Below are 23,435 nucleotides of genomic sequence, written 5' to 3'. Positions count from 1 at the left end.
GAGAATGTGGATGTGTGAGTGTCTGTCAGTGAGTCGGTCTGTGAGTGAGTCTGTCAATGAGTGTTTCAAATCAGTGAGATTGTGTGTCTGTCAGTAAGCTTATGTTTATGTCATTGAGAGTGTGTCAGTGTGTCTGTTAGTGAGGTTTTGTCTGTCAGAGAGTGTTTCTGTCAGTGTGTCTGTCAGTGATTGTTTCAAATCAGTGAAATTGTGTGTCTGTCATTGAGAGTGTGTACCTGTGTGTTTAAGAAGCATTAATGTAGATGTCACCATTTATTGGACAAGTAGCTCCTTTTAAACAATCTATGGATGACACTTCCATATAATGTTTGCTGTTTGTGTCTACTGAATTTGGTTGTTTGGTTCTCCAGTGTGCTTTGGGCATATCCCATCATATCAGGATTCATTGTTTTGTTTTTAAGATGCATTATTTATTATCTCACCATTTATTGGGCAAAGAGCTAATTTTCCAAATTCCATGGTGACACGACATATCTCATCCTCTCCATATAATGTTTGCTATAATTGTGTCAGCTGACTTTGATTTATGTGTAAGAAGCATGCATTATGTATATATCACGATTTATTGGACTGCATTCACTGTTTCTGCCCAAGTTGGGCAATTAACATGTTTGCCCAAATACAGTCAACAAGCTACCAATATTATATTTTGGTTGAATCATAGGTCAATTTGTTCTATGGATTAAATTGCTATTTACTGTGGTAAAGGTAGGGCTAAAGCTTTGAGTCAAAGCATACAGGCAACAAGCTGGAAATTATCACTTAAAAAAAATAATTCTGTGTACCCTTGTCTGCACAGTTACCCTTATTGCATTCTATGTCCAAAATGGACATTAGCAGAGAGGCTTGTCTGTCTGAATGGATTACAATAATACTGTTGTGTAACTACTAATACTACATTATCACATAGTAATACTGTAATGTAGTGTTATAACCTATGAGAAAGAGGCTGTGCTGTACCAAAATTATCAAGAAACAATTTCAGGCTTCGTACAAACATTCATTGTGCACAAAATTTGGGATTGGGTTGTTCACACCAACTAAGAACAATGAGAGGGAACATTGCTCCTGGCATTTATGTCTCCTACCAACCTATTTCAGTTCAAAAGCATCCATTATAAGTGCAGAAAACAGGCGCCCCCTAGTGGCAAAGTGCCTGTAGGCAGGTACCTACTCTGCCTAATAAGAAATCTGGCCCTGTTACTGATATGTGTGGGGCAAAAAGCATGTGAGTTGTCTAGAGCCGGACAGGCAAGTGGAGACATCACTACAGAGGACAAAAGGAAAATAGAAGTACTGTTTGCAAAATTTGAGATATATTGTAACCTAAGGAAAAACAATACAGTGCAAAGGACACTGTTTTATGACAGGAACCAGTGTGGAGGTGAATCTGTGGATGAAGAGGTGACACAGCTGGGCTTACTTGCCAAGGACTGTGATAGTCACGATGCTGGAGACATGATAAAGTACTGTATTCTTATGGGCAATACGTTTTAAGAAGTTCAGGAATAGTTGCTACAGGAGGAGGATTTAAATCTTGTGAAAGCCTAAAGCATTGCTAGAGAATCTGAAATGTCAAGAAAGAAATGCAGGTACTGGAAGGAACACATCAGCTCAATGCTACAGAAAGTTAAAGCAGCAGATACTGACAAGAAAGAGAAAGTGAAGGGATAAAAGGCAAGTGTGGCAATGGAGCAAATAACATACAAGCAACCTGTGTCTACTGTGGAAACCTGCACAACAAAATTGCTGCCTGTCATATACATTGGCAGATATGTGTCAGGATCGGGACAGGGATCCAACACGCAGAGTACAAACAGTAGCCAGATACGTATACCGGACATTAGAATGGCCGGACTAACGTAAGTAGTACAGTATAGAATGGTCAAAGACAAGCCGAGGTCGAGGGTAACAGAAGACAGGTAAGCGAGAGACAAGCCGAATCAAGGGTAACAGAGATAAGCAGAGTAAGGTAAACAAGCCGGGTCAAAACCAAAAGGGATAATAGAATACACAAGCACTGAGTGACTAGAACAAGCTAGAACCACGACAGGGCAATGAGCTAATGAAAGAAGCTCTGTTAAATACCCTGTTCAGAGCAGTAACCACGCCTCCAAGGCGTCCTGATTGGTCCTGCAGCCATTGACTGACAGGTTGTTCCGGGGGAGTGTCCTGATGACTACTTCCTGCCTAGATGCTGTAAAAGGCAGTCACTCCCTCGCGGCCGGCCTAGCATGACCGGATAGACCGCGGGGAAGGGATCCATCAGACCGTCTGGATGGAGGAACAGCTAAGTCTCTACCTCTTTCGGAGGTAGAGACCACAGGTACCCTGACAGTACCCCCCCTCTCAGATACGCCCACCGGGCGGAATGAACCGGGACGAGATGGGAAGCGAGAGTGATACGCCCTGCGGAGACGGGGAGCATGAACATCCTCCTGAGGTACCCAACTCCTCTCCTCAGGACCATATCCCTTCCAATCAACCAGATATTTTACTCTCCCCCGGGAGATTCGAGAATCAATAATAGAGTTAACCTCATACTCCTCCTGAGTGGTTTCAGCAATGAAACGTGAAACGAGTTCGGGATGCGTAAGGTATTAGGAAGAGCTAAACGATACGCAACTGGATTGATACGGGTCAGCACCCTGTAGGGTCCAATATAACGAGGAGCGAACTTCATGGAGGGCACTTTTAAACGGATGTTCCTCGTGCTCAGCCATACCCTATCACCTGGAACACCTGGAACAAAGACCGGAGCCGCCCTTCTACGTTTATCAGCGTGTTTCTTGACCAACATAGAGTTGTGCACAAGGATTTGTCGAGTTTGATCCCACAACTTCCTCAAATTGGCAACATGAACATCAACCGACGGCACCCCCTGGGAAGGGGAATCCGAAGGAAGAATAGACGGATGAAAACCATAATTCATGAAGAAGGGGCTTGAATGAGTAGAATCGCAAACGAGATTGTTGTGTGCAAACTCCGCCCAAGGAATCAAACCGACCCAATCATCCTGGTGTTCAGAAACAAAGCATCGTAAATATTGTTTGATTTTCTGGTTGGTACGTTCAGCAGCTCCGTTAGACTGAGGATGATAGGCAGAAGAAAAGTTTAATTTAATACCAAGTTGAGAGCAGAAGGACCTCCAAAAGCGGGAAACAAATTGGGAGCCTCTGTCCGATACAATTTGAGAGGGTATCCCATGTAGGCGAAAAATCTCCTTAGCGAATATCTCTGCCAATTCGGGAGAAGACGGGAGTTTAGGCAGGGGAATGAAGTGTGCCATCTTAGTAAACCTGTCAACCACGGTGAGGATAACAGTCTGTTTTTTAGAGATAGGTAGATCGACAATAAAGTCCATGGCCAAACAGGACCATGGTTTTTCTGGAACCTCCAAGGGGTGCAGGAATCCACATGGAAGCGTATGGGGTTGTTTGGTTTTAGTACAAACTTCACATGCAGCGATGAACTCCTCAATATCCCTCCGTAAAGCAGGCCACCAGAAGTCCTTAGAGATCAACGCGTAAGTTTTGCGAATACCAGGATGTCCCGCCATCTTGCTATTATGTAAACACTGTAAAAGTTCCAGTTGAAGAGCAGGAGGAACGAAATGACGGCCCGCAGGAGTCTGTTTAGGTGCTAGATGTTGCAACTTAATGATCTCGGCCAGTAATGGAGAATGAATCCTGAGATTCGTATTAGCAATGATATTGCATTTCGGAACTATAGAAGAAAGAACTGGTTCAGGTACAGTAGAAGGTTCATATTGGCGAGATAATGCATCGGCTTTAGAGTTTTTAGAACCAGGTCTGTAAGTCAGTACATAATTGAAGTGAGTCAGGAATAAGGACCAACGAGCTTGTCTAGAGGATAAGCGCTTAGCCTCCCCAATATAGGACAAGTTTTTGTGGTCCGTCAAAATCGTAATAGGGTGTAGGGTCCCCTCCAACAAATGTCTCCACTCCTTTAAGGCTTTAATGACTGCTAACAGTTCCCTTTCCCCGATGTCATATCTGCTCTCAGGCCCAGAAAATTTCTTAGAGAAAAAACCACAAGGGTGTAACGGTTTATCCACCCCTAACCTTTGAGACAGAACAGCCCCAACTCCTGTCTCAGAGGCATCGACCTCGAGCAAGAAAGGCAGAGTCGTATCAGGATGGACTAGAATGGGAGCCGAGGCAAAAAGTTCCTTGAGAGTCTTGAAAGCACCAAGAGCTTCCTTAGACCAGAACTTAGTATCAGCCCCTTGTTTGGTCATATTGGTAATAGGCGCAATGATAGAGGAGTATCCTTTAATGAAGCGCCTATAGTAGTTGGAAAAACCAATAAACCTTTGGATAGCCTTGAGTCCTTTGGGCAAGGGCCAGTCTAAAATAGATTGGAGTTTTACAGGATCCATTTTAAAACCCTCCCCAGAAATCACGTATCCAAGAAAGTCTACCTGAGACTGATCAAAACTGCACTTTTCCAATTTGCAATATAGACCATGTTGCAGCAGCTTGTGTAATACCTTTCTGACCTGTCTATGGTGAGTCTCAATCTCCCTAGAGTGTATTAGTATGTCGTCCAGGTAAACAATAACACAATCATGCTGAAACTCCCTAAGTACCTCATTAATCAAATCTTGAAATACTGCAGGAGCATTGCATAGTCCAAATGGCATAACAGTGTATTCGTAATGGCCATACCGGGTATTGAATGCCGTCATCCACTCGTGACCTTGCTGGATTCTCACCAAATTGTAAGCCCCTCTGAGATCTAACTTGGTGAAGATTTTGGAGCCCTTAAGACGATCAAATAACTCGGTAATCAGTGGGATAGGATAGGCATTTCTGACAGTTATTTTATTCAAGCCTCGGTAATCGATACAAGGTCTCAGCGTGCCATCCTTCTTCTTAATGAAAAAGAACCCAGCCCCGGCCGGAGAAGAAGACCTCCTGATGAATCCCTTTTCTAAATTCTCCCGAATATACTCCTCTAGAACCGAGTTTTCCTGAACAGACAAAGGATATACATGGCCCCTCGGAGGCATAGTGCCGGGTAGCAGCTTAATCTTACAGTCAAATGACCTGTGTGGAGGCAAAGAATCGGCATTCTTCTTGTCAAACACTGCCCTTAAGTCTAGGTAAAGGTCTGGTATTTGTCTTTCTGTGGACTGAGTAGGATTCTCCGGTATGTTAATATTAGCTAATGGAGAAACCTTGCACAAACACCGATCCTGGCAGCCCTGGCCCCACGAGAGTATCTCTCCTAACTCCCAATCGATAATAGGGTTATGTTTTTTCAACCATGGGTACCCCAGAACTATGGGAACGGAAGGAGACGAAATGAGCAGAAGAGATAAATTCTCCACGTGTAGGATACCAACATTTAAATCAATGGGTACGGTCTCACGAAAGATAACAGGGTCTAGTAGTGGTCTACCATCTATGGCCTCAACGGCCAAAGGTGTCTCCCTTAGCTGGGATGGAAAATTGTTCTTACTAGCAAAGGCTTGGTCGATAAAATTCTCAGCAGCACCGGAATCTATCAATGCCATAGCCCTTACTACTTCCTTCCCCCAAGTTAAGGAAACTGGTAGCAGAAGCCTGTGATCCTTATAATTAGGAGTAGAGGACAAAATAGAAACACCCAAGGCCTGTCCTCTAGAGGGACTTAGGTGCGAGCGTTTCCCGGGCGGTTAGAACAGTTCGAGAGTAAATGACCCTTGGCTCCACAATACATACACAAACCCTCTCTTCTCCTGTGCTGTCTTTCCTCCTCAGAGAGGCGGGTATACCCTATCTGCATAGGTTCAGTAAGCAAAGATATCGTGGAGTCAGGACTTGGAAAAGCAGGAGCTAACCTAAAAGAAGGTCTCTGGTTCCTCTCTCGAGTGTTCTGTCTCTCTCTTAGACGTTCATCTATACGAGAGATGAACGAAATTAAATCCTCTAAATTCACAGGGAGTTCTCTGGTAGCAACCTCATCAAGGATTACATCAGATAGGCCATTCAAAAATACATCCATATACGCCTGCTCATTCCACTTGATTTCTGCCGCCAGAGACCTGAACTCTAGTGCATAATCCACCAGTGTTCGGTTCTCCTGTCTCAGGCGCAACAGTAATCTGGCTGCATTAACCTTTCTACCTGGAGGGTCAAATGTTCTTCTAAAAGCAGCTACAAATGCGTTATAGTTATAAACTAATGGGTTATCGTTCTCCCATAGTGGGTTGGCCCATCTCAGAGCTTTCTCAATGAGTAGGGTGATAATAAATCCTACTTTTGCCCTATCTGTAGGATAAGAGCGAGGTTGCAATTCAAAGTGGATACTAATTTGGTTTAAAAAACCACGACACTTCTCAGGAGCCCCACCATAGCGTACTGGGGGGGTAATGCGAGAAGAAGCACCCACTGTGGTTACCTCTAGACCTGAACAGACAGGAGAAACAGGGGTATTACGTATCTCCTCTGGTGGGTTATTGGCACAAGCTAATAGAGCCTGTAGCGCAAGCGCCATCTGATCCATTCTGTGATCCATGGCTTCAAACCTAGGATCAGGAGCAGCCAGCTGACTGTTTGTACTTGCAGGATCCATTGGCCCTGTCGTAATGTCAGGATCGGGACAGGGATCCAACACGCAGAGTACAAACAGTAGCCAGATACGTATACCGGACCTTAGAATGGCCGGACTAACGTAAGTAGTACAGTATAGAATGGTCAAAGACAAGCCGAGGTCGAGGGTAACAGAAGACAGGTAAGCGAGAGACAAGCCGAATCAAGGGTAACAGAGATAAGCAGAGTAAGGTAAACAAGCCGGGTCAAAACCAAAAGGGATAATAGAATACACAAGCACTGAGTGACTAGAACAAGCTAGAACCACGACAGGGCAATGAGCTAATGAAAGAAGCTCTGTTAAATACCCTGTTCAGAGCAGTAACCACGCCTCCAAGGCGTCCTGATTGGTCCTGCAGCCATTGACTGACAGGTTGTTCCGGGGGAGTGTCCTGATGACTACTTCCTGCCTAGATGCTGTAAAAGGCAGTCACTCCCTCGCGGCCGGCCTAGCATGACCGGATAGACCGCGGGGAAGGGAGCCATCAGACCGTCTGGATGGAGGAACAGCTAAGTCTCTACCTCTTTCGGAGGTAGAGACCACAGGTACCCTGACAATATGCAAGAAAAGAGGGCATTTTACCAGGGTATGTGAACTGACTACACTAGGGTACCCACAAGGTAGATCCCCAGATGTTGTAGAACTGCAACTCTCATGATTCTTTGCAACGTGACAAAGTGAAAAAAAACTGATCACTACACATCCTGGGCCATTACTGAGATATGTTGATGTGAGCTGTGATATTGTGAACTGTGGATGCATCTCAGTTGGGATTAGGTGCTGTACTGACTCAACAAGGACATCCTGTGGACTATGTTTAATGAGCTCTGACTACGACGCAAGCCAATTATGCTCAAATTAAAAAAAGAGATGTTGGTCATTGTGAATGGATGTGAGCAATTTCACCAGTTCATCTATGGCCGCCCATAGTTGTGGAAACTGGCCTTAAGCCATTAGAGTATGTTATGCAAAATAACACTATGTTCTCCTATACCTCCACATCTGTAGAGGATGGTTATGAAACTCCAGGATAGAGAACTATAAAAACTAATTTATGTCATGTGCAATGGGTGAAAAGCAAAACAAGCTATCTCCTGAGCTGCAGTGATTCTGGCCTGTGAGTAATAGATAACATACAGATAACATATTCATTGGTGAATGTATTCTTATTCCTAAGTTGCAGCAGGCATAGGTACTGACACAAATTCACCGAGGATATATGGGCATAGATTTGTGTAAAAACAGAGCACAGGATGTGGTCTACAAGCCTAATTTGGACCTGGATATTGAAACACTTGTGAAGGAATGCAACATCTGACAGGCATTAAAAAAACCAATGCAAAATAACCTCTCACGCCTTGGAACACTGAACAAGACTGGCAACCGATATTTAATTTTTTTAGAAAAACCACTACCTGATAATAATAGACTACTACAAAATAGTTTGAGCTAGTGCACCTGAAGAATACTTGTGATTAATAAAGAGGCATTTTAGACAAGTTATCTCATCCTTAGTTATAAGGTAGCTGTGAGGACACAGGATAGACAAGAGTCACAGAACCATGAAGATGGCTATCCCTACACAAAGAGTAAAATGAGGACTTGAAACTGGTAACCTGCCTAGAACCATATGATCTTAATCTTTCTCTGTATGTTTTGATTACTTTGAATCCATACTTACTTTTGCTAACATTATTCTCTAACAAACACAATCAGGGTTAATTACTAAATTAATTCAGATTTGTAGAAATTTGATACGGAACAATTCTCTAACTCAGGTGCAGTCACAGCTGGACTGTTTTAGCATACATTTTTGCCATTTGGATTTCACTAAGTTAGAATTCAGAGTTCAGTGAAACAATCCCAGAGTGTATAACTACAAAAATGCCAAACAGTGACATTCTAATATATATGTTTAGCTTTCCTTCTTTGTCTTTCTTTTCTTTTTGGTGAAAGTTTCACACCATGATTACTAGTTGACGTCTACACAGCGTTACAGTTTAGTTCAGCCAAATCTTTCTTTTTTACCTAAATTGAGATGTTCAACACTAGTTCATGTGATGGTTTAGTTTGTCTGACTATCGTCCGTATAAAACTAGTCAGTGAAAAAAACAAAAATGGGCCAATCAAGGTACTGCAAAATATATATATATATATGTATATTTTGCAGTACACTGATAGTTGCATTTTCTATTTTTTGGCTCACAGATAAAGTGTTAAAAAGTAACCAATAGAGCGAAAGGAGCAGTATATAAATATATAATATATAATAATATATTATACTATAATATATAAATAAAATATTCTATTACTGCTCCACTTTTATTTTTCCATTGATCACTTCACACTTGATTTGTGAATAAATTAAACATTTAAGCATTTTGTAGCTATCACTTAGCCCTTGATGGTCTTTTTTTCTCATCAGACATTTATTTTATTGGGTGCCACTTTGCTTGCCAAATCACTCTAACATGTTTGGCCGTCCAGAATATTCTCAAAAAAAAATCAATATACATCATTAACAAAATCATTAAGTTTCATTAAATCTAATAAACTTAAAAAAAAAAAAAAAAAACAAGAAATTAACATTTGATAAGAGTTCTTTTTTAAAGGAGAATTGTCGCCTCAACACTATATTTTAATAGAGTGATCCATCCATCAAGTTTTGAAAGGAAACCATATATCAAGAGCACTTAAATACCCATTAGTATATATGTATATATACTATAGTAAATTGTACTATTTATAATAACAGCAAGCAGTATTTTCTTGAAATGAAATAAGTTAAATATACATGAGAGATAATTTCCATGCGTTATTCAAACTTGGCTGCAGAAGACATTGTGGTTTTCTCTGTTAAAATGGCTGGATTTCAAGTAATATTTGTTAATTATGGTAATCCCTCTATTTTCTTGACAATATAATTATACATCAAACAGGTTTCTGGTCAAATATTCAATTTGCTTAAATAGTGGAGAATTCAGCATGGCAAAAATTACAGTCTGTAGGATTCATTCATGATGCACAGATGTTTATGGTGCTAAAAATAATGAATTACAATAGTAGGATAAACCTTAGAGTTTGAATCTCTAGATTTCAATTCCTAAATAGAACAATGCCTAGGGATTCTTATCTAACCAGAATGGAATACTGTATGTGAATTTTAGAAGTCAATATATTCGACCCTAACATGTTCAATATTTTATATCAAACATAAAACAAACAGATAAGGAGAAAATACAAGAAAAATATGACAGAAGTTCTAGATATTACCTAGCATGATAAATGGAATCCCCAGGAAGGTAGAGTTGTACTTTCCGCCTGTCAGATTGATGATCCCAGCCGCAGTTAGTGTAGAAAGGCCGACAGTCACTAATCCAAGGAGACCAAGCCAAGGTTTGCTCCGAACGCAATCCTGCATGGAGCTACAGAGTATGGCCAACAAGACAACCAAGACAAGGCTCGTAATCAGGTAACGCTCTGAAACCCTGCTTGTTTTTTGAAAATCTTCCCCTAAAGATGAAGATGTGAAAGGGTACATTTTGATTTCCCTATTTAATCTCTGGAAGCTTTCCACAGTCTCACAAAATAATGATTCCCACTTTTCAGCCACCACTTCATTAAGAGTGTTGATGGCCTGAAGATAATACGTAAGCTGAATGGCCTCAGCAGACTTCACGCGATCTTTGCTGTGAACTGTGACACCTCCCAGTTGGTGGCCATTATATACTTCCCTGCCATCTTTTAATTGTGTGATAGGATAGGTGATAACAAAATTTGTTCGGTTTAGCGATCGAGCAGCCTTCAGTTCCTCCAAGATATGGATTATATCATCCACTATGCAGGTCTTCGTGTTGCCCAACATGCAAATGTGGGCAAATGTATAATTAAAACCCGGTCTGTGGACTTGAATCTTTTTCACCGCAGAATGCAACTATAAGAGAAAATAATAAAAGAAAAAAACTGAATTAAATATCTATTGTTTCGTTTCTAGATAGACTACACCAGGCTTCCCCAAACTCCAGCCCTCTAGATGTTGCTGAACTACAGCTCCCATGATTTTTAACCTATCTATTTAATTCATAGAATCGTGGGAGTTGTAGTTCAGCAACAACAGGAGTTTGGGGAAGCCTGGACTACACCATATTGATCTTGAAGTGTTACATTGCTGTAAAGGAGAATACTCAGACATAGACTTTAAGTTCACATTTCTGCCATCAAAAAAAACACAGCAAGAATCTGACAGGTGTCTATAAGGATTCAAAGACGAATAGGCAGTTCAGCCTGGTTTAAATGCACAACAGACTGACTGCCAATCATGTGGGAAGGACCACTAAAGGCAGACCATGAAGAGGGTGCTGTTACAGCATTCTGCATGTTCCTTGTGCCCACAATATAGTTGGAGTTTGTCTAATGATGTGCTCACACTACACTTTCTGGGGACACCAGGGAACAAACATGGACAGTAGGACAGGCCCCCTGAATTAAGGACTGCCCGGCCAATATCAAGACATTTTGGTGTTGTACCTGTGACTATACATCTACCTTGTTAGCCATATGATTAACTGAATATAATTCATATGTTGGTTTAATTAGTACATTTTAGCATATAACAGAAGCACTAGCAATACAATCTTAATTAACCATGAATATTTTTAACAGTGAGAGCACACACACAGTACATTACATGTACCTTTGGTACACAAATATAGATAGATAGATAGATAGATAGATAGATAGATAGTGGTGATTAACAAGAATTTGTTAAAATGTGTTACTTGTCAAAGAAAGAGAGAGGCAAAATAAATTAAAATGAATATTAAAAAGTAACAGAACTATATAACTATAAATACATGAATGAGTTGCTCCAAGCAACATAACAAAGTCAGTGTTTAAGTGCTCATGGAGCCTGGAGTCTGTATGTGCAGCGTTTAAATATGAAACACTTCACATACAGAGAGATTTATCCCTTAGCTGTCAGAGTTCTGGGCTGGCTAATGTAAATTTTGTGCAGCCCATGACCTCACCTCAGTCCACCCTACCTGACATTCCTCCCACTCCAGCAAAAGGTGTGATGTTAGTGGAAGAAGATCGAGCTGAGGGAAAACTCTGTGTTGTAAACAAATGGCAAGTTTAATTTTTTTATTTTTTTTTTTTGGGGGGGGGGGGGGGAGGGGAGACAACTGAAAGAGTTATTACAACCAAAATGAGTATTTTGTGAAACACAATTATTTGGTTGGAGTAACCCTTTAACTATAACTAAGACACAGTCTAAAAAACTGTTTAAAGAACCACTCCACAGGTCTAAACAAGCCCCCAAAAACCCACAGTTCTTATGACTGCAGCCTTTGTAAGCCCTCCCCCTTTTTCCCGGAAGAGACTTTAAATTTCTTTACAGGAAAATAACCTCACTGAAAAGCCTCTGAAATGTTCTACACGGCTTGTGCACACGCATGTACGCAGTTGCATGCACATGTGCCGACTTGCGTACACTACACGCACGTGCACATCATGTTTGTGCACGCGCCCGCACCCCTGTTGTGTGTGGACTTGAGGCTGAGGAGCTGATCTAAAGGTCTGTGAGGGAGAGGCAGGCACACTCAAGTAGAGCGTGCCTGCAACTTCCGTTAGCTCAGGGAAGCTAACGGCAGTAGAAAGGAATCCTCCCTGACTGTTTGATTGACAGCCAGGGGGAGATCCCAAGTTAATTTATTAAAGTGCTGATTTCTCATAAAAATCTGCACTTTTATAAACTAGGGTTAAATGAGGGTACTCCTCACCCATAAACCACTTCAGTAAGTGCGTTTGGGGTGTGGAGTTGTCCTTTAAGAACAAAATATTTAATTATTTCCTTTGCTGAACAGAAGACTTCTTAAAGCGGCTCTGTCACTGTGCAGGTTTTATTTTTAAAATTGTATTTTTTTCTGTTATTTCTCTCTATCCCTATTTTAAGGCACCATAGATTTTTAGTTAAACATAAGATAAAGCTAAAGATATACTTTATTATGCAATTTTTCTTATGAGGATCGTAGGGAATTTTGGCAATGGGTGCCATTTTAAAAAAAAGTTACATTTAATTTGCTAAACTAATTTACCCACAGTCCATCAGTCAAAGAATCCCATAGAATGGATCGTGGACAGAGGATAACAAAATGGAAGTGCCCAGGTACTAAGATACAAAACAAGAAAGAAAAGGTAATAAATAAATATAAATATAGGGGGGGGGGGGGTTATAATCATTAAGATTTGAAACAATAAGAAAAAAATACAGTGCCACTTTTAAGTTCCTTAATTAAAAATAAGATTGATATTCTATTTCAATCTGTGCCATAAAATTCATTTGTACACAGTGGAAGATAAATTAAGAATTCTGGAATTGTGAAAAAGTAAGATCAGGGTATTGCGAGTAACAACCACTAAGGAAGCTACTTGATGCAGCTGAGTCAAGTGACTTACTTCTTTGGTGACTAACAACAAGCTAGGTGTGCAGAAAAGATTGGTGTTAATCAAATTCTATCCTGAGTAACTATCTTGCCATACATACATAGCAGCAACAGAGGGATCTATGATGTGATATAAAATTCTGCTGCCTTCTACCAGTGAATGACAGACTGCAATGTAACAGTGTTGGGTAAAACTGTGTCTACTGACACAATGCATTAGGGCTTATGGATTAGGGTTTATTTTAATATTCACACTGCTCCTTCGTACTATAGAGCAGCGTTATCCAATTGTGTTCCGTGGTGATTTGCCTATTAGGGTGGCCCATGCACTTAGGGCCACCTGATGGGCATTGCTGCACAGGGACCCAGTACACGCATACTGACACACAGATACACACAGTAACACTCAGATACACACACTCAGATACACATAGTGACACACAGACACTCAGAAACACACACTGAAACACAGATACACACAATGGCACATAGAGACACACACACACACACACACTTACACACATATACACACACACTGGCACAGAGACATGTATACACAAACACAGACATAAACACACTCAAATAAACACAGTGACACACACACCTTAACACACAGATACACGCACACTGACACACAGATACACACAGTGACACTCAGATACACACACTAAGATACACACAAACCTTAACACACAGATACATGCACACCCACACAGATACACTGAAAGATGCACACACTGTCACTCAGAAACACACTGACCCTCAGATACACAACCTGGCACTGACACACAGATACACACACTCATATACACACAGTGACACATACACACTGACACACACACTGGCACACACCTTAACACACAGATACACTAACACTAACACACACACACATACACACACTGAAAGATTCACACACTGGCACATGCACTCAGATCCACACTGACACTGATACTTACACAAAGATACACAGTGACATACAGTTGCAAGAAAAAGCATGTGAACCCTTTGGAATTATATGGATTTCTGCACAAATTGGTCATAAAATGTGATCTGATCATCATCTGAGTCACAACAATAGACAATCACAGTCTGCGTAAACTAATAACACACAAAGAATGAAATGTTGCCATGTTTTTATTGAACACACCATGTAAACATTCACAGTGCAGGTGGAAAAAGTATGTGAACCCTTGAATTTAATAACTGGTTGAACCTCCTTTGGCAGCAATAACTTCAACCAAACGTTTCCTGTAGTTGCAGATCAGACGTGCACAGCGTTCAGGAGTAATTCTTGACCATTCCTCTTTACAGAACTTTTTCAGTTCAGCAATATTCTTGGGATGTCTGGTGTGAATCGCTTTCTTGAGGTCATGCCACAGCATCTCAATCTGGTTGAGGTCAGGACTCTGACTGGGCCAGTGTGTGTGTGTGTGTGTGTGTGTGTGTTAGTGTATCTGTGTGTTAAGGTGTGTGCCAGTGTGTGTGTCTGTGTGTCAGTGCCAGGTTGTGTATCTGAGGGTCAGTGTGTTTCTGAGTGACAGTGTGTGCATCTTTCAGTGTTTCTGTGTGGGTGTGCATGTATCTGTGTGTTAAGGTTTTTGTGTATCTGACTGTTTATATGTGCCAGTGTGTGTATATCTTAGTGTGTGTATCCGAGTGTCACTGTGTGTATCTGTGTGTCAGTGTGCATGTATATGTGTGTTAAGGTGTGTGTGTCACTGTGATTATTTGAGTGTGTTTATGTCTGTGTTTTTGTATACATGTCTCTGTGCCAGTGTGTGTATATGTGTGTAAGTGTGTGTGTGTGGTGTGTGTGTGTGTGTGTGTGTCTGTGTGTGCCATTGTGTGTATCTGTGTTCCAGTCTGTGTTTCTTGCAATTAGAATTTTATTCTTTTTTTTTTTTTTAAACAAAAAAAGGGGTACAGAAAAAAAGGGAAATAAAAGGGGTTGAATTAATATACATTCACTTTTTTTAACATATTATGTAAATCATCTCTATATAGTGTTCAAATTTGAATAATGTCTTATGGATATTTATCTTAAGGTTTAACTTATCTTATATTCAATATATTTCTTATATTTCTTTATTTTTGAGCTAGTATCTAGTTCTAATATTGAATATATTTAAATCATAAATCCCTTTGGGTCCCAAGTAGGGAAAGGGGAAAATAAATAAATAGATAAAGAGAGGGGAGAAGCAAGGAAAAAGGGAGGAATGAAGTAGGGGTAAGGGAAAGTAAAATCTCTGTGCCGATATACATTTGTTTTGTTAATTATTGGTTAGTTTGATTTTGATTCTGATCCAGTATCTTTTCACTTTTCACATTTAGTAATTAATAAGGAGGTTATTGAAAATAAGTCTGCCACTTATCAGCTACTTTAGGGGTTAGTTTTCCTATTTTTGTCTGATTCCACATGATAAGTTCATAGTCCACTGTAGTGGTCATTATTTTTTTTATTTCTTGTAAAGATGGCATGTTTGAAGATTTCCAATTTCTGGCTATTAGTGTTGTTGTTGTTGATAAGAGAAGAAATATGATTTTTCGTGAGACTTTGTCTATATTTCCTGGAAGGGCTTTAAGAAGTATCATCTTCGGTGTGTGTTCAATCTTATAAGATGTAACTTCCTGAGCTACTAATTCTATATCTTTCCAGAGAGTATTTACTTTCTCACATGACCACCACATGTGTAAATGGCACCTCCAGCATATGTCTTCTATTTCAGGGTAAATTGATCTAAGACGGATTGGTACCATATACCGTCTGTATAGTATCTTTCGGGATGTTTCAAAATGTGCAGCGCATGAAGAGAGTCCTTCATGTGCTATACAAATTTTCCTCCATTCTTCATGCGATATTGTTTCTTGAATATCCGTTTGCCAGTCTATCATAAATTTCCATGTAGTAATTTCTTGTAAATTATTAAGGTTATCATAACAAGTCGATAATATTTTCTTTGGTGGGGATATTGCTGCACACATTTGTTTGAATTTTGTAATAGAGGAGCATAAAGTTTGTTGGATTGTACTTGTCTTATTATTAATCATAAGTGCTTTTATTTGAAGGTATGAAAAAATAAACTGTGAAGGAAGTTTGAATTCCGCCTGAAGATCAGGGAAAAGCTTTAAGGCTTCTGTTTTGTATAGATAGAAGATATGTGTAATTCCTCTTCTGCTCCATTGTGTGGAAGGAAATGTGTTGTTGCAGTCATATACAATTTTGATAGGAGTCGCCAATGACCATAGGTGTGCCGAGCATAATTTTCCTCTATTTGTATCCCAGATACTGAGTAGAAGTCTGGTAGTGGGTAAGATATCCGGGGATATTTTTCGTCTTTGCTGAGGCATCCATATTAAAGAAGGTAGGTCAAAGGTTCCACTGTAGCTATTCTCTATAGCTACCCATTGAGGGGTGTTGTTGCTTGAAAATGCACTAACTATGTTAGATAAAATTGCCGAATGATAGTATAATTTCAGGTTTGGGAAACTCATACCTCCATCTTTTACTTGTCTAAGAATTAATTATTTTGGAACTCGGGAATGTTTTCCGCCCCAGCTGAAGCGTACCAATATCGCCTGCAAGGTTGATATATACACTTGTGGTATTTTAATTTGTAATGATCTAAATAAATATAAAATTTTTGGTATAATAGACATTTTGATTGCTGCTATTTTTTCTACCCAAGAGAGGAACATGTTTCCCCACGATTTCAATTGTTTTTCAATATCTTTAAGTAGTTTTGTGTAGTTTGAGAAACATAATTCTTTCTTATTTTTAGTAAATCTGATTCCAAGGTACACCAAGTGGTCTTCTCTCTAATCAAACCTAAATTCAGATTTAAGTTTTTCTTCTGTTGGTTTAGGTAAATTAAAGCACATTGCTTGGGTTTTAATGGTATTGAGCTTATAATAAGAGAGCTGACTATACTTATGTATTTCTTTATTGAGGCTTGGTATTGTAGTGTGTGGTTGTGTGAGTGTTAACAGGATATCGTCAGGGAAGATATTGAGTTTGTATTCCTCTGTCCCAATTTGAACTCCACGAATATCTTTGTTATGACGAATAGCTGTAGCTAGAGGTTCCAATGCCAGAACATACAGCAGAGGGGACAAAGGGTCTGTGTTTCTGAGTGTGTCTGTGTGTCACTATGTGTATCTGAGTGTGTGTATCCGAGTGTTACTGTGTGTATCTGTGTGTCAGTATGCATGTATCTGTGTGTTAAGATGTGCGTGTGTCACTGTGTGTATCTCAGTGTGTGTATGTGTCTGTGTTTGTGTATATGTCTATCTGCACCAGTGTGTGTATCTGTGTGTCTAGATATGTTCATGTGTCAGTGTGTACCTTTGTGTCTGTGTGTTTATGAATGTGTGTATACGTAAATTGTGTTTGTGTGTATCTCTGTGTTAATGTGTATGTATATCTATGTAAGTATGTATGTGGCATACATCCCAGCATTCAAACGCCAACCAAACATGCCAACACACCCCTGCAAACACAAACATTACATACAAAAACACCCCTGAATTCAACCCCTAAAATGATATACAAACACTCTTCACTCAAACACCAACACTACACACATGCATTTAAAAGCCAAAACTCTTCCAAACAAACCCCTAAACGCAAATTAAAACATTACTTATAAAACACACCCCTGTATTAAAATGCTAAATAAAATGCTATATACAAACACCAACTCTACACACAAAAGCACACCTGCTCATAAGTACTACAATTTTTTCACTATCTATAGAAATTAGTGTGTATAAGTAGTAAAAAACAAAAAAACTGCTAATTGAAAGGTTTTTTTTGGGGGGGGGGAGGGGGAGGAGAGGTAGGGAGGGATCCGCAATGTTGATACATTATGTAAAAGGGTTCCACGGGAAAAATTGATTGACAGCCCCTTTAGGGTAATAGCATGCATACAGAAATTCCACATGGGATCTTATTAATAGTAAATGATCTCTGTTTGTCAACTAGTGAGGCACTTCCCCAAGTAATGGGATAGGTGACACTACCAGAGATGTTCCCTCCATTGATATCAGCAGACAGCTTTTAAAAATGTACACAGTATATGTAATTTATAAGCGCTCTGCGCTGTGTGATAGTATCATCAAATGTTTTATAACCTTCTTGTCATGATTGATCACATCATGATTATCATCATATAGTGTCACAATATGATTCTAGTGGCCAGGACAGATCTTCATTCCAAGGCCAAATCTAATCGCACTGCACACGTGATCAGGTAAGAAAAAAATTACATGAAAACCTCACCAGACTATTTTCAGACCCAAGAAGTCCATTTTAATGGAGGAATGCTTAGTGACATCTTCAATGATAAACCCAACTGATATGTAATTGTGTATAGCACACAGTTTATAATCACAAACACTGGCTAAAGTTAGCGTTCATATTTGTTTGTGTGTGAAAAATGCAAAAAACTAATTAAACACTAAATTTGGCCAGTGTCTGTGACTAAGTGACTACTAAAACAGACTGGACATACCCTATTTGCAATACCTTGGGTTGTCTAGTTTTGCAAATGGTATGCCATCATGGGGGTAATACTCCTTCCTGGGTTACCATATGGTCTCAAAAGCAAGATAACCAATCGGGCAAATTTCAATGTGAAAAAAAGGAAACTCAAGCCTTATATTTGACTCAGTAACTTTTGAAAACACCATAAAACCTGTATATGGAGGTACTGTTATAATTGGGAGACTTCGCTGAACACAAATATTAGTGTTTCAAAATAGAAAAACATATCACCACAATTATATCGTCAGTGGAAGTACCATTTGTGTGTGAAAAGTGCAAAAAAAATGAATTTTAACTGATGATATCATTGTGATATGTTTTACTGTTTTTAAATGCTAATATTTGTGTTCAGAGAAGTCTCTTGAGTAAAATATTACCCCCCATTTACAGGTTTTATGGTGTCCAGAAAAGTTACAGGGTTAAATATAGGGCTTGCGAGCCAAATTCTCTGGACTTTCAGCCTGGGTTGTCGGGCAGGTCCCTAAAATTGTAATTAATAAAATGACTTGATTATGTAAAAATATTATAGAAATATATTTGTAGAATTTGCCATATATTGCTCCTTCCCTAACCACAAAGGTTTCTTAACTTCTTACCCCATCTGAACACTACTGAAGGGCATAGCAAAAGCAGACGGCCCAGCAACACTCAAGAGATTGGCCATTGACATTGGAATGTTCAAATCCATGTCCAACCTACTCGACCAGGCACCATTGGAACCCCATATGAATGCGGTTATAAAAACTGCCATGTATCTAGCTTTTTATGGGTTTCTTAGACCACGTGAATTCACCATTAGTGGCAGGGGCGGGCTGGGCCGGGGGGCAGGGAGGCAATTGCCACCCAAAATTATTTTAGGACCGGCCGCGGCGGGCCGGCCCTTTAAATGCTGCAGCCGCCGAGCGCTCTGTAAAGAGCGCTCAGATGGCTGCAGCTGCTTTTCCCTCCCTCCCCTCCCCTGTAGGTGGCCGAGCTGCACTCCAGTCCGCGGTCCCGGCCGGAGTGATGGGAATGTGCACACTGAGTGTGCACTTCCTGTCAGTCCGGCCGGGTACAGGAAACAGAAACTCCTGTTCCGCGTGGAACAGGAGTTTCTGTTTCCTGTACCCGGCCGGACTGACAGGAAGGTGCACACTGAGCACCTTCCTATCACTCCGGCCGGGACCGCGGACTGGAGTGCAGCTCGGCCACCTACAGGGGAGGGGGTAAGAAGAAGAAGGGGGGGGAGTAAAAAGAGGGGAGGGGGGAGTAAAAAGAGCCGAGGGGGATAGTAAAAAGAGGGGAGGGGGGAGAGAAAGAAGAGGGGAGGGGGGGAGAGTAAAAAGAGGGGAGGGGGGAGAGTAAAAGGAGGGGGGAGAGTAAGAAGAGGGGAGGGGGAGAGTAAGAAGAGGGGGGAGAGTAAGAAGAGGGGGGAGAGTAAGAAGAGGGGAGGGGGGAGAGTAAGAAGAGGGGAGGGGGGAGAGTAAGAAGAGGGGAGGGGGAGAGTAAGAAGAGGTTAGGGGGGAGAGTAAGAAGAGGGGAGGGGGGGAGAGTAAGAAGAGGGGAGGGGGGAGAGTAAGAAGAGGGGAGGGGGGAGAGTAAGAAGAGGGGAGGGGGAGAGTAAGAAGAGGGGAGGGGGGAGAGTAAGAAGAGGGGAGGGGAGAGAGAGTAAGAAGAGGGGAGGGGGGAGAGTAAGAAGAGGGGAGGGGGAGAGTAAGAAGAGGGAAGGGGGAGAGGAAGAAGAGGGGGGAGAGTAAGAAGAAGGGGGGAGTAAGAAGAGGGGAGGGGGGAGTAAGAAGAGGGGGGAGTAAGAGAGGAGGGGGGAGTAAGAAGAGGGAAGAGAGGGAGTAAGAAGAGGGAAGAGAGGGAGTAAGAAGATGGAAGAGAGGGAGTAAGAAGAGGGGAGGGGGGATAATAAGAGGGAAGGGGGGATAATATGAGGGGGGACATAGAAGAAGGGGGGAGTAAGAAGAAGGGGGGAGTAAGAACAAGAGTGGGGAGTAATTAGAAGAAGGGGGTAAGAAGAAGAGGGGGTAAGAAGAAGAGGGGGGTAAGAAGAAGAAGGGGGAGTAAGAAGAAGAGGGGGCAGTAAGAAGAAGAGGGGGGAGTAAGAAGAAGAGGGGGAGTAAGAAGAATAGGGGGGAGTAAGAAGAAGAATGGGGTAAGAAGAAGAAGGAGGGGGTAAGAAGAAGGAGGGGGTAAGAAGAAGAAGGAGGGGGTAAGAAGAAGTAGGAGGGTTAAGAAGAAGAAGGGGGAGTAATAAGAAGAAGGGGGTAAGAAGAACAAGGGGGGGGTAAGAAGAACAAGGGGGGGAGTAAGAAGAACACAGGGGGGGTGAGAACACACAGAGGGAGGAGTGAGAAGAACACAGGGAGGGTGGAGGGGGGATGAGAAGAGCACAGGGAGGGTGGTGAGTGTGAGAAGAGACCGCTAGGGGGCAGGGGAGAGCTGTAAGGGACAGAAGGGACAGCTCTATAGGACAGGGGGCAAGACAGGGAGCTCTTTAACACTACGCGCACACACACACACACACACACACAATGCATCCCTATACATACACAGAAACACACAATGCACCCCTATACATACACAGAAACAGAACATGCTTCCCTTACACACAGAGAAACACACAATGCATCCATTACACACACACACAATGCAACCCTTACACACAAAGACAATGCATCATTTGCACACATACACAGAAACATACAATTCAAACCCTTACACACACATGCAAACACACACACTGTTTTCTTACATACACACAGAAACACAATGCATCTCTTACACTCAATGCACACACATACAGACACACACCTTGAATCCCTTATGCATGCAAACACAGATTCACACAATGCATCCCTCACACACAACCAGAAACACATAATACATCCCTTATACACAAATACACACTGCTTCCACTACACACAAACACACTGTATCACCTGCACAAACTGGTATCCCTATACACTACATACCATAAGCACACATATTAGATAACACATAACACATCCCCTACACACTCCACTCCCTGTGAGCGAGCTCATGGGTGGGTGGAACATATAAGTGGACTTATGAGTGGGCCTTATGGGCATACTCACCGTCAGGCACTGGGGCCCAGACCTTGAGCTGTGTAAGAGGCCCCCAAAAAATGGAGCTGCTTCCAATTCTCCCAGAACGTTGAATTTTGTGACCACAGTTGCAAACAGCCTCCAGAGGTCCTGTTCTACACCAGACCAGTGGAGCCAAACTGCAGCCCATCATCATCCTCATCTAATTGTAAGTAGGCAATCTAGTATATTATTAGTGACACTAATCTATAATTTACCTCACATTAAAGGGACACTATAGCTTAATTAAGTGGTTCTGGTGTCTATAGCTGGTCCCTGCAGGCTTTTTAATGTAAACACACACTGTGTGTAGCACTGGCGTTAGTTCATATGGCAGATCATATGGGTGGGGCATTGTGATGTCACATGGGGGGGGGGGGGCAATTTATATTTTGTCTAGGGCGGCAAAAATCCTTGCACCGGCTCTGATCCTGGGCAGGTGCACCAGTCTACTGGTGACCCACAGGAGGGGAGTGCACTGATTGCACTGCACTCTCCTCCTGCCCAGACCCGTCTTGACCGCAGTGCAAGTGCCCCCTGCCCCTAATTTACAGTGGCTCACACTCACAACAAGCAGTGCCTGGAGCCCTTTGCAGAGACGGAAACAAAGAGGTTCTGCGGCAGCTGGCCATCCTGCAAGCATTACATTAAACAGCTGTTCCCCATGCAGCCACAGGTGGCGTTGTGCTGGGAGACTGTGATTACTCTTCACTTCCTCCCAGCCTACAGAGCAGCGCATGGGGGAGAGAGGAGGAGGCATGATTTAATCTTGAATAAATCCTCTAAGCAATCCTTTATAAATTTGGGGGGATCAGCTCTGTTTCCACAGTTTATTGGTGTTTACTCTCATCTCTGTATTAATATTGAGGGATGTCTAAGTAGTAACATCAGTGTGTGTCAGCAGGGCCAGCCGTTGGGGTGGGCAAGCAGTGCGGTCACGCAGGGTGCCATGACAACAGAGGCGCCCGGCGGCCAACACAGCTCACAAGTTGGGTACACCAGCATATTTAATTTAAACGATTCGCTGGTGGTCCACTGGTGCGCACCAGCAGTAGGTGCAGACAGATCATATCCTCTCCCTCGTGGTTCCGGCGCTCAGTTAGTGAGTCAGAGCACAGGCTCGGAGATTCTCAGCCTGTGCTCTGACAACATTGAAAGTCAGAGCCGTGAAGGAGCGGGTATGGCAAAGAGCTACTGATTAGCATAACATCAATATCCGTTATAAAACCAGAAAAAGGTGGGCATGGATGGTGAACTGATTTGGTGGCGCAATGGGCCACTTGACTGGTTTTGCCCCCCAGGCCTAAGGCTGCCAGCCCTCCCCTGATTAGTGGCCAACACCATAGCCAAGCGTGCCTCCTCACATCGTACCTCACAAAACACACAGACTACTACATCCTGACCCTACCTAAGACCAAAACAAGTCAGATGGGGAACCGGTTCACATAACCTACTACCCCACAGGGAACAATTGGTGTCCGGTGAAAGTACTGGACGTACTGGACGTTTTCTTAGCCACAACACCAACACACCCCTCAAAACCACTACTATTAATACACAGTGCCATTCTCACCACGGCAAAATTCATGCTTTATGTCCGGATGCTTATCACCAGACTTGGTTTAAATCCTGGCAACTACTCAGGGCACTCCTTCAGAATCGGAGTGGCCTCCACGGCCTCTAGCCAAGACATACCAGCTCACGTTATTAAGACACTAGGTCGCTGGAAGTCCTCAG

At 41.9% G+C, this 23,435-nt stretch overlaps 1 protein-coding gene across 1 annotated transcript in view; it reads right to left on the bottom strand.

Annotated features, from left to right (window-relative positions):
• The window catches only part of PTCHD1 (patched domain containing 1), a 277,207-nt gene that overhangs the window by 178,566 nt on the left and 75,206 nt on the right, over positions 1-23,435 (bottom strand). The window contains exon 2 of the mRNA XM_063450284.1: positions 9,895-10,555. Within this exon, the coding sequence (XP_063306354.1) occupies positions 9,895-10,555 (661 nt within the window). The remainder of the gene's footprint in view (positions 1-9,894; positions 10,556-23,435) is intronic.

The sequence above is a fragment of the Pelobates fuscus genome, chromosome 1 (genome assembly GCF_036172605.1).
Source record: "Pelobates fuscus isolate aPelFus1 chromosome 1, aPelFus1.pri, whole genome shotgun sequence".
Taxonomy (NCBI): domain Eukaryota; kingdom Metazoa; phylum Chordata; class Amphibia; order Anura; family Pelobatidae; genus Pelobates; species Pelobates fuscus.
The sequence above is the reverse complement of the archived record's forward strand: the minus strand, read 5'-3'. Positions and strand labels throughout refer to the sequence as shown.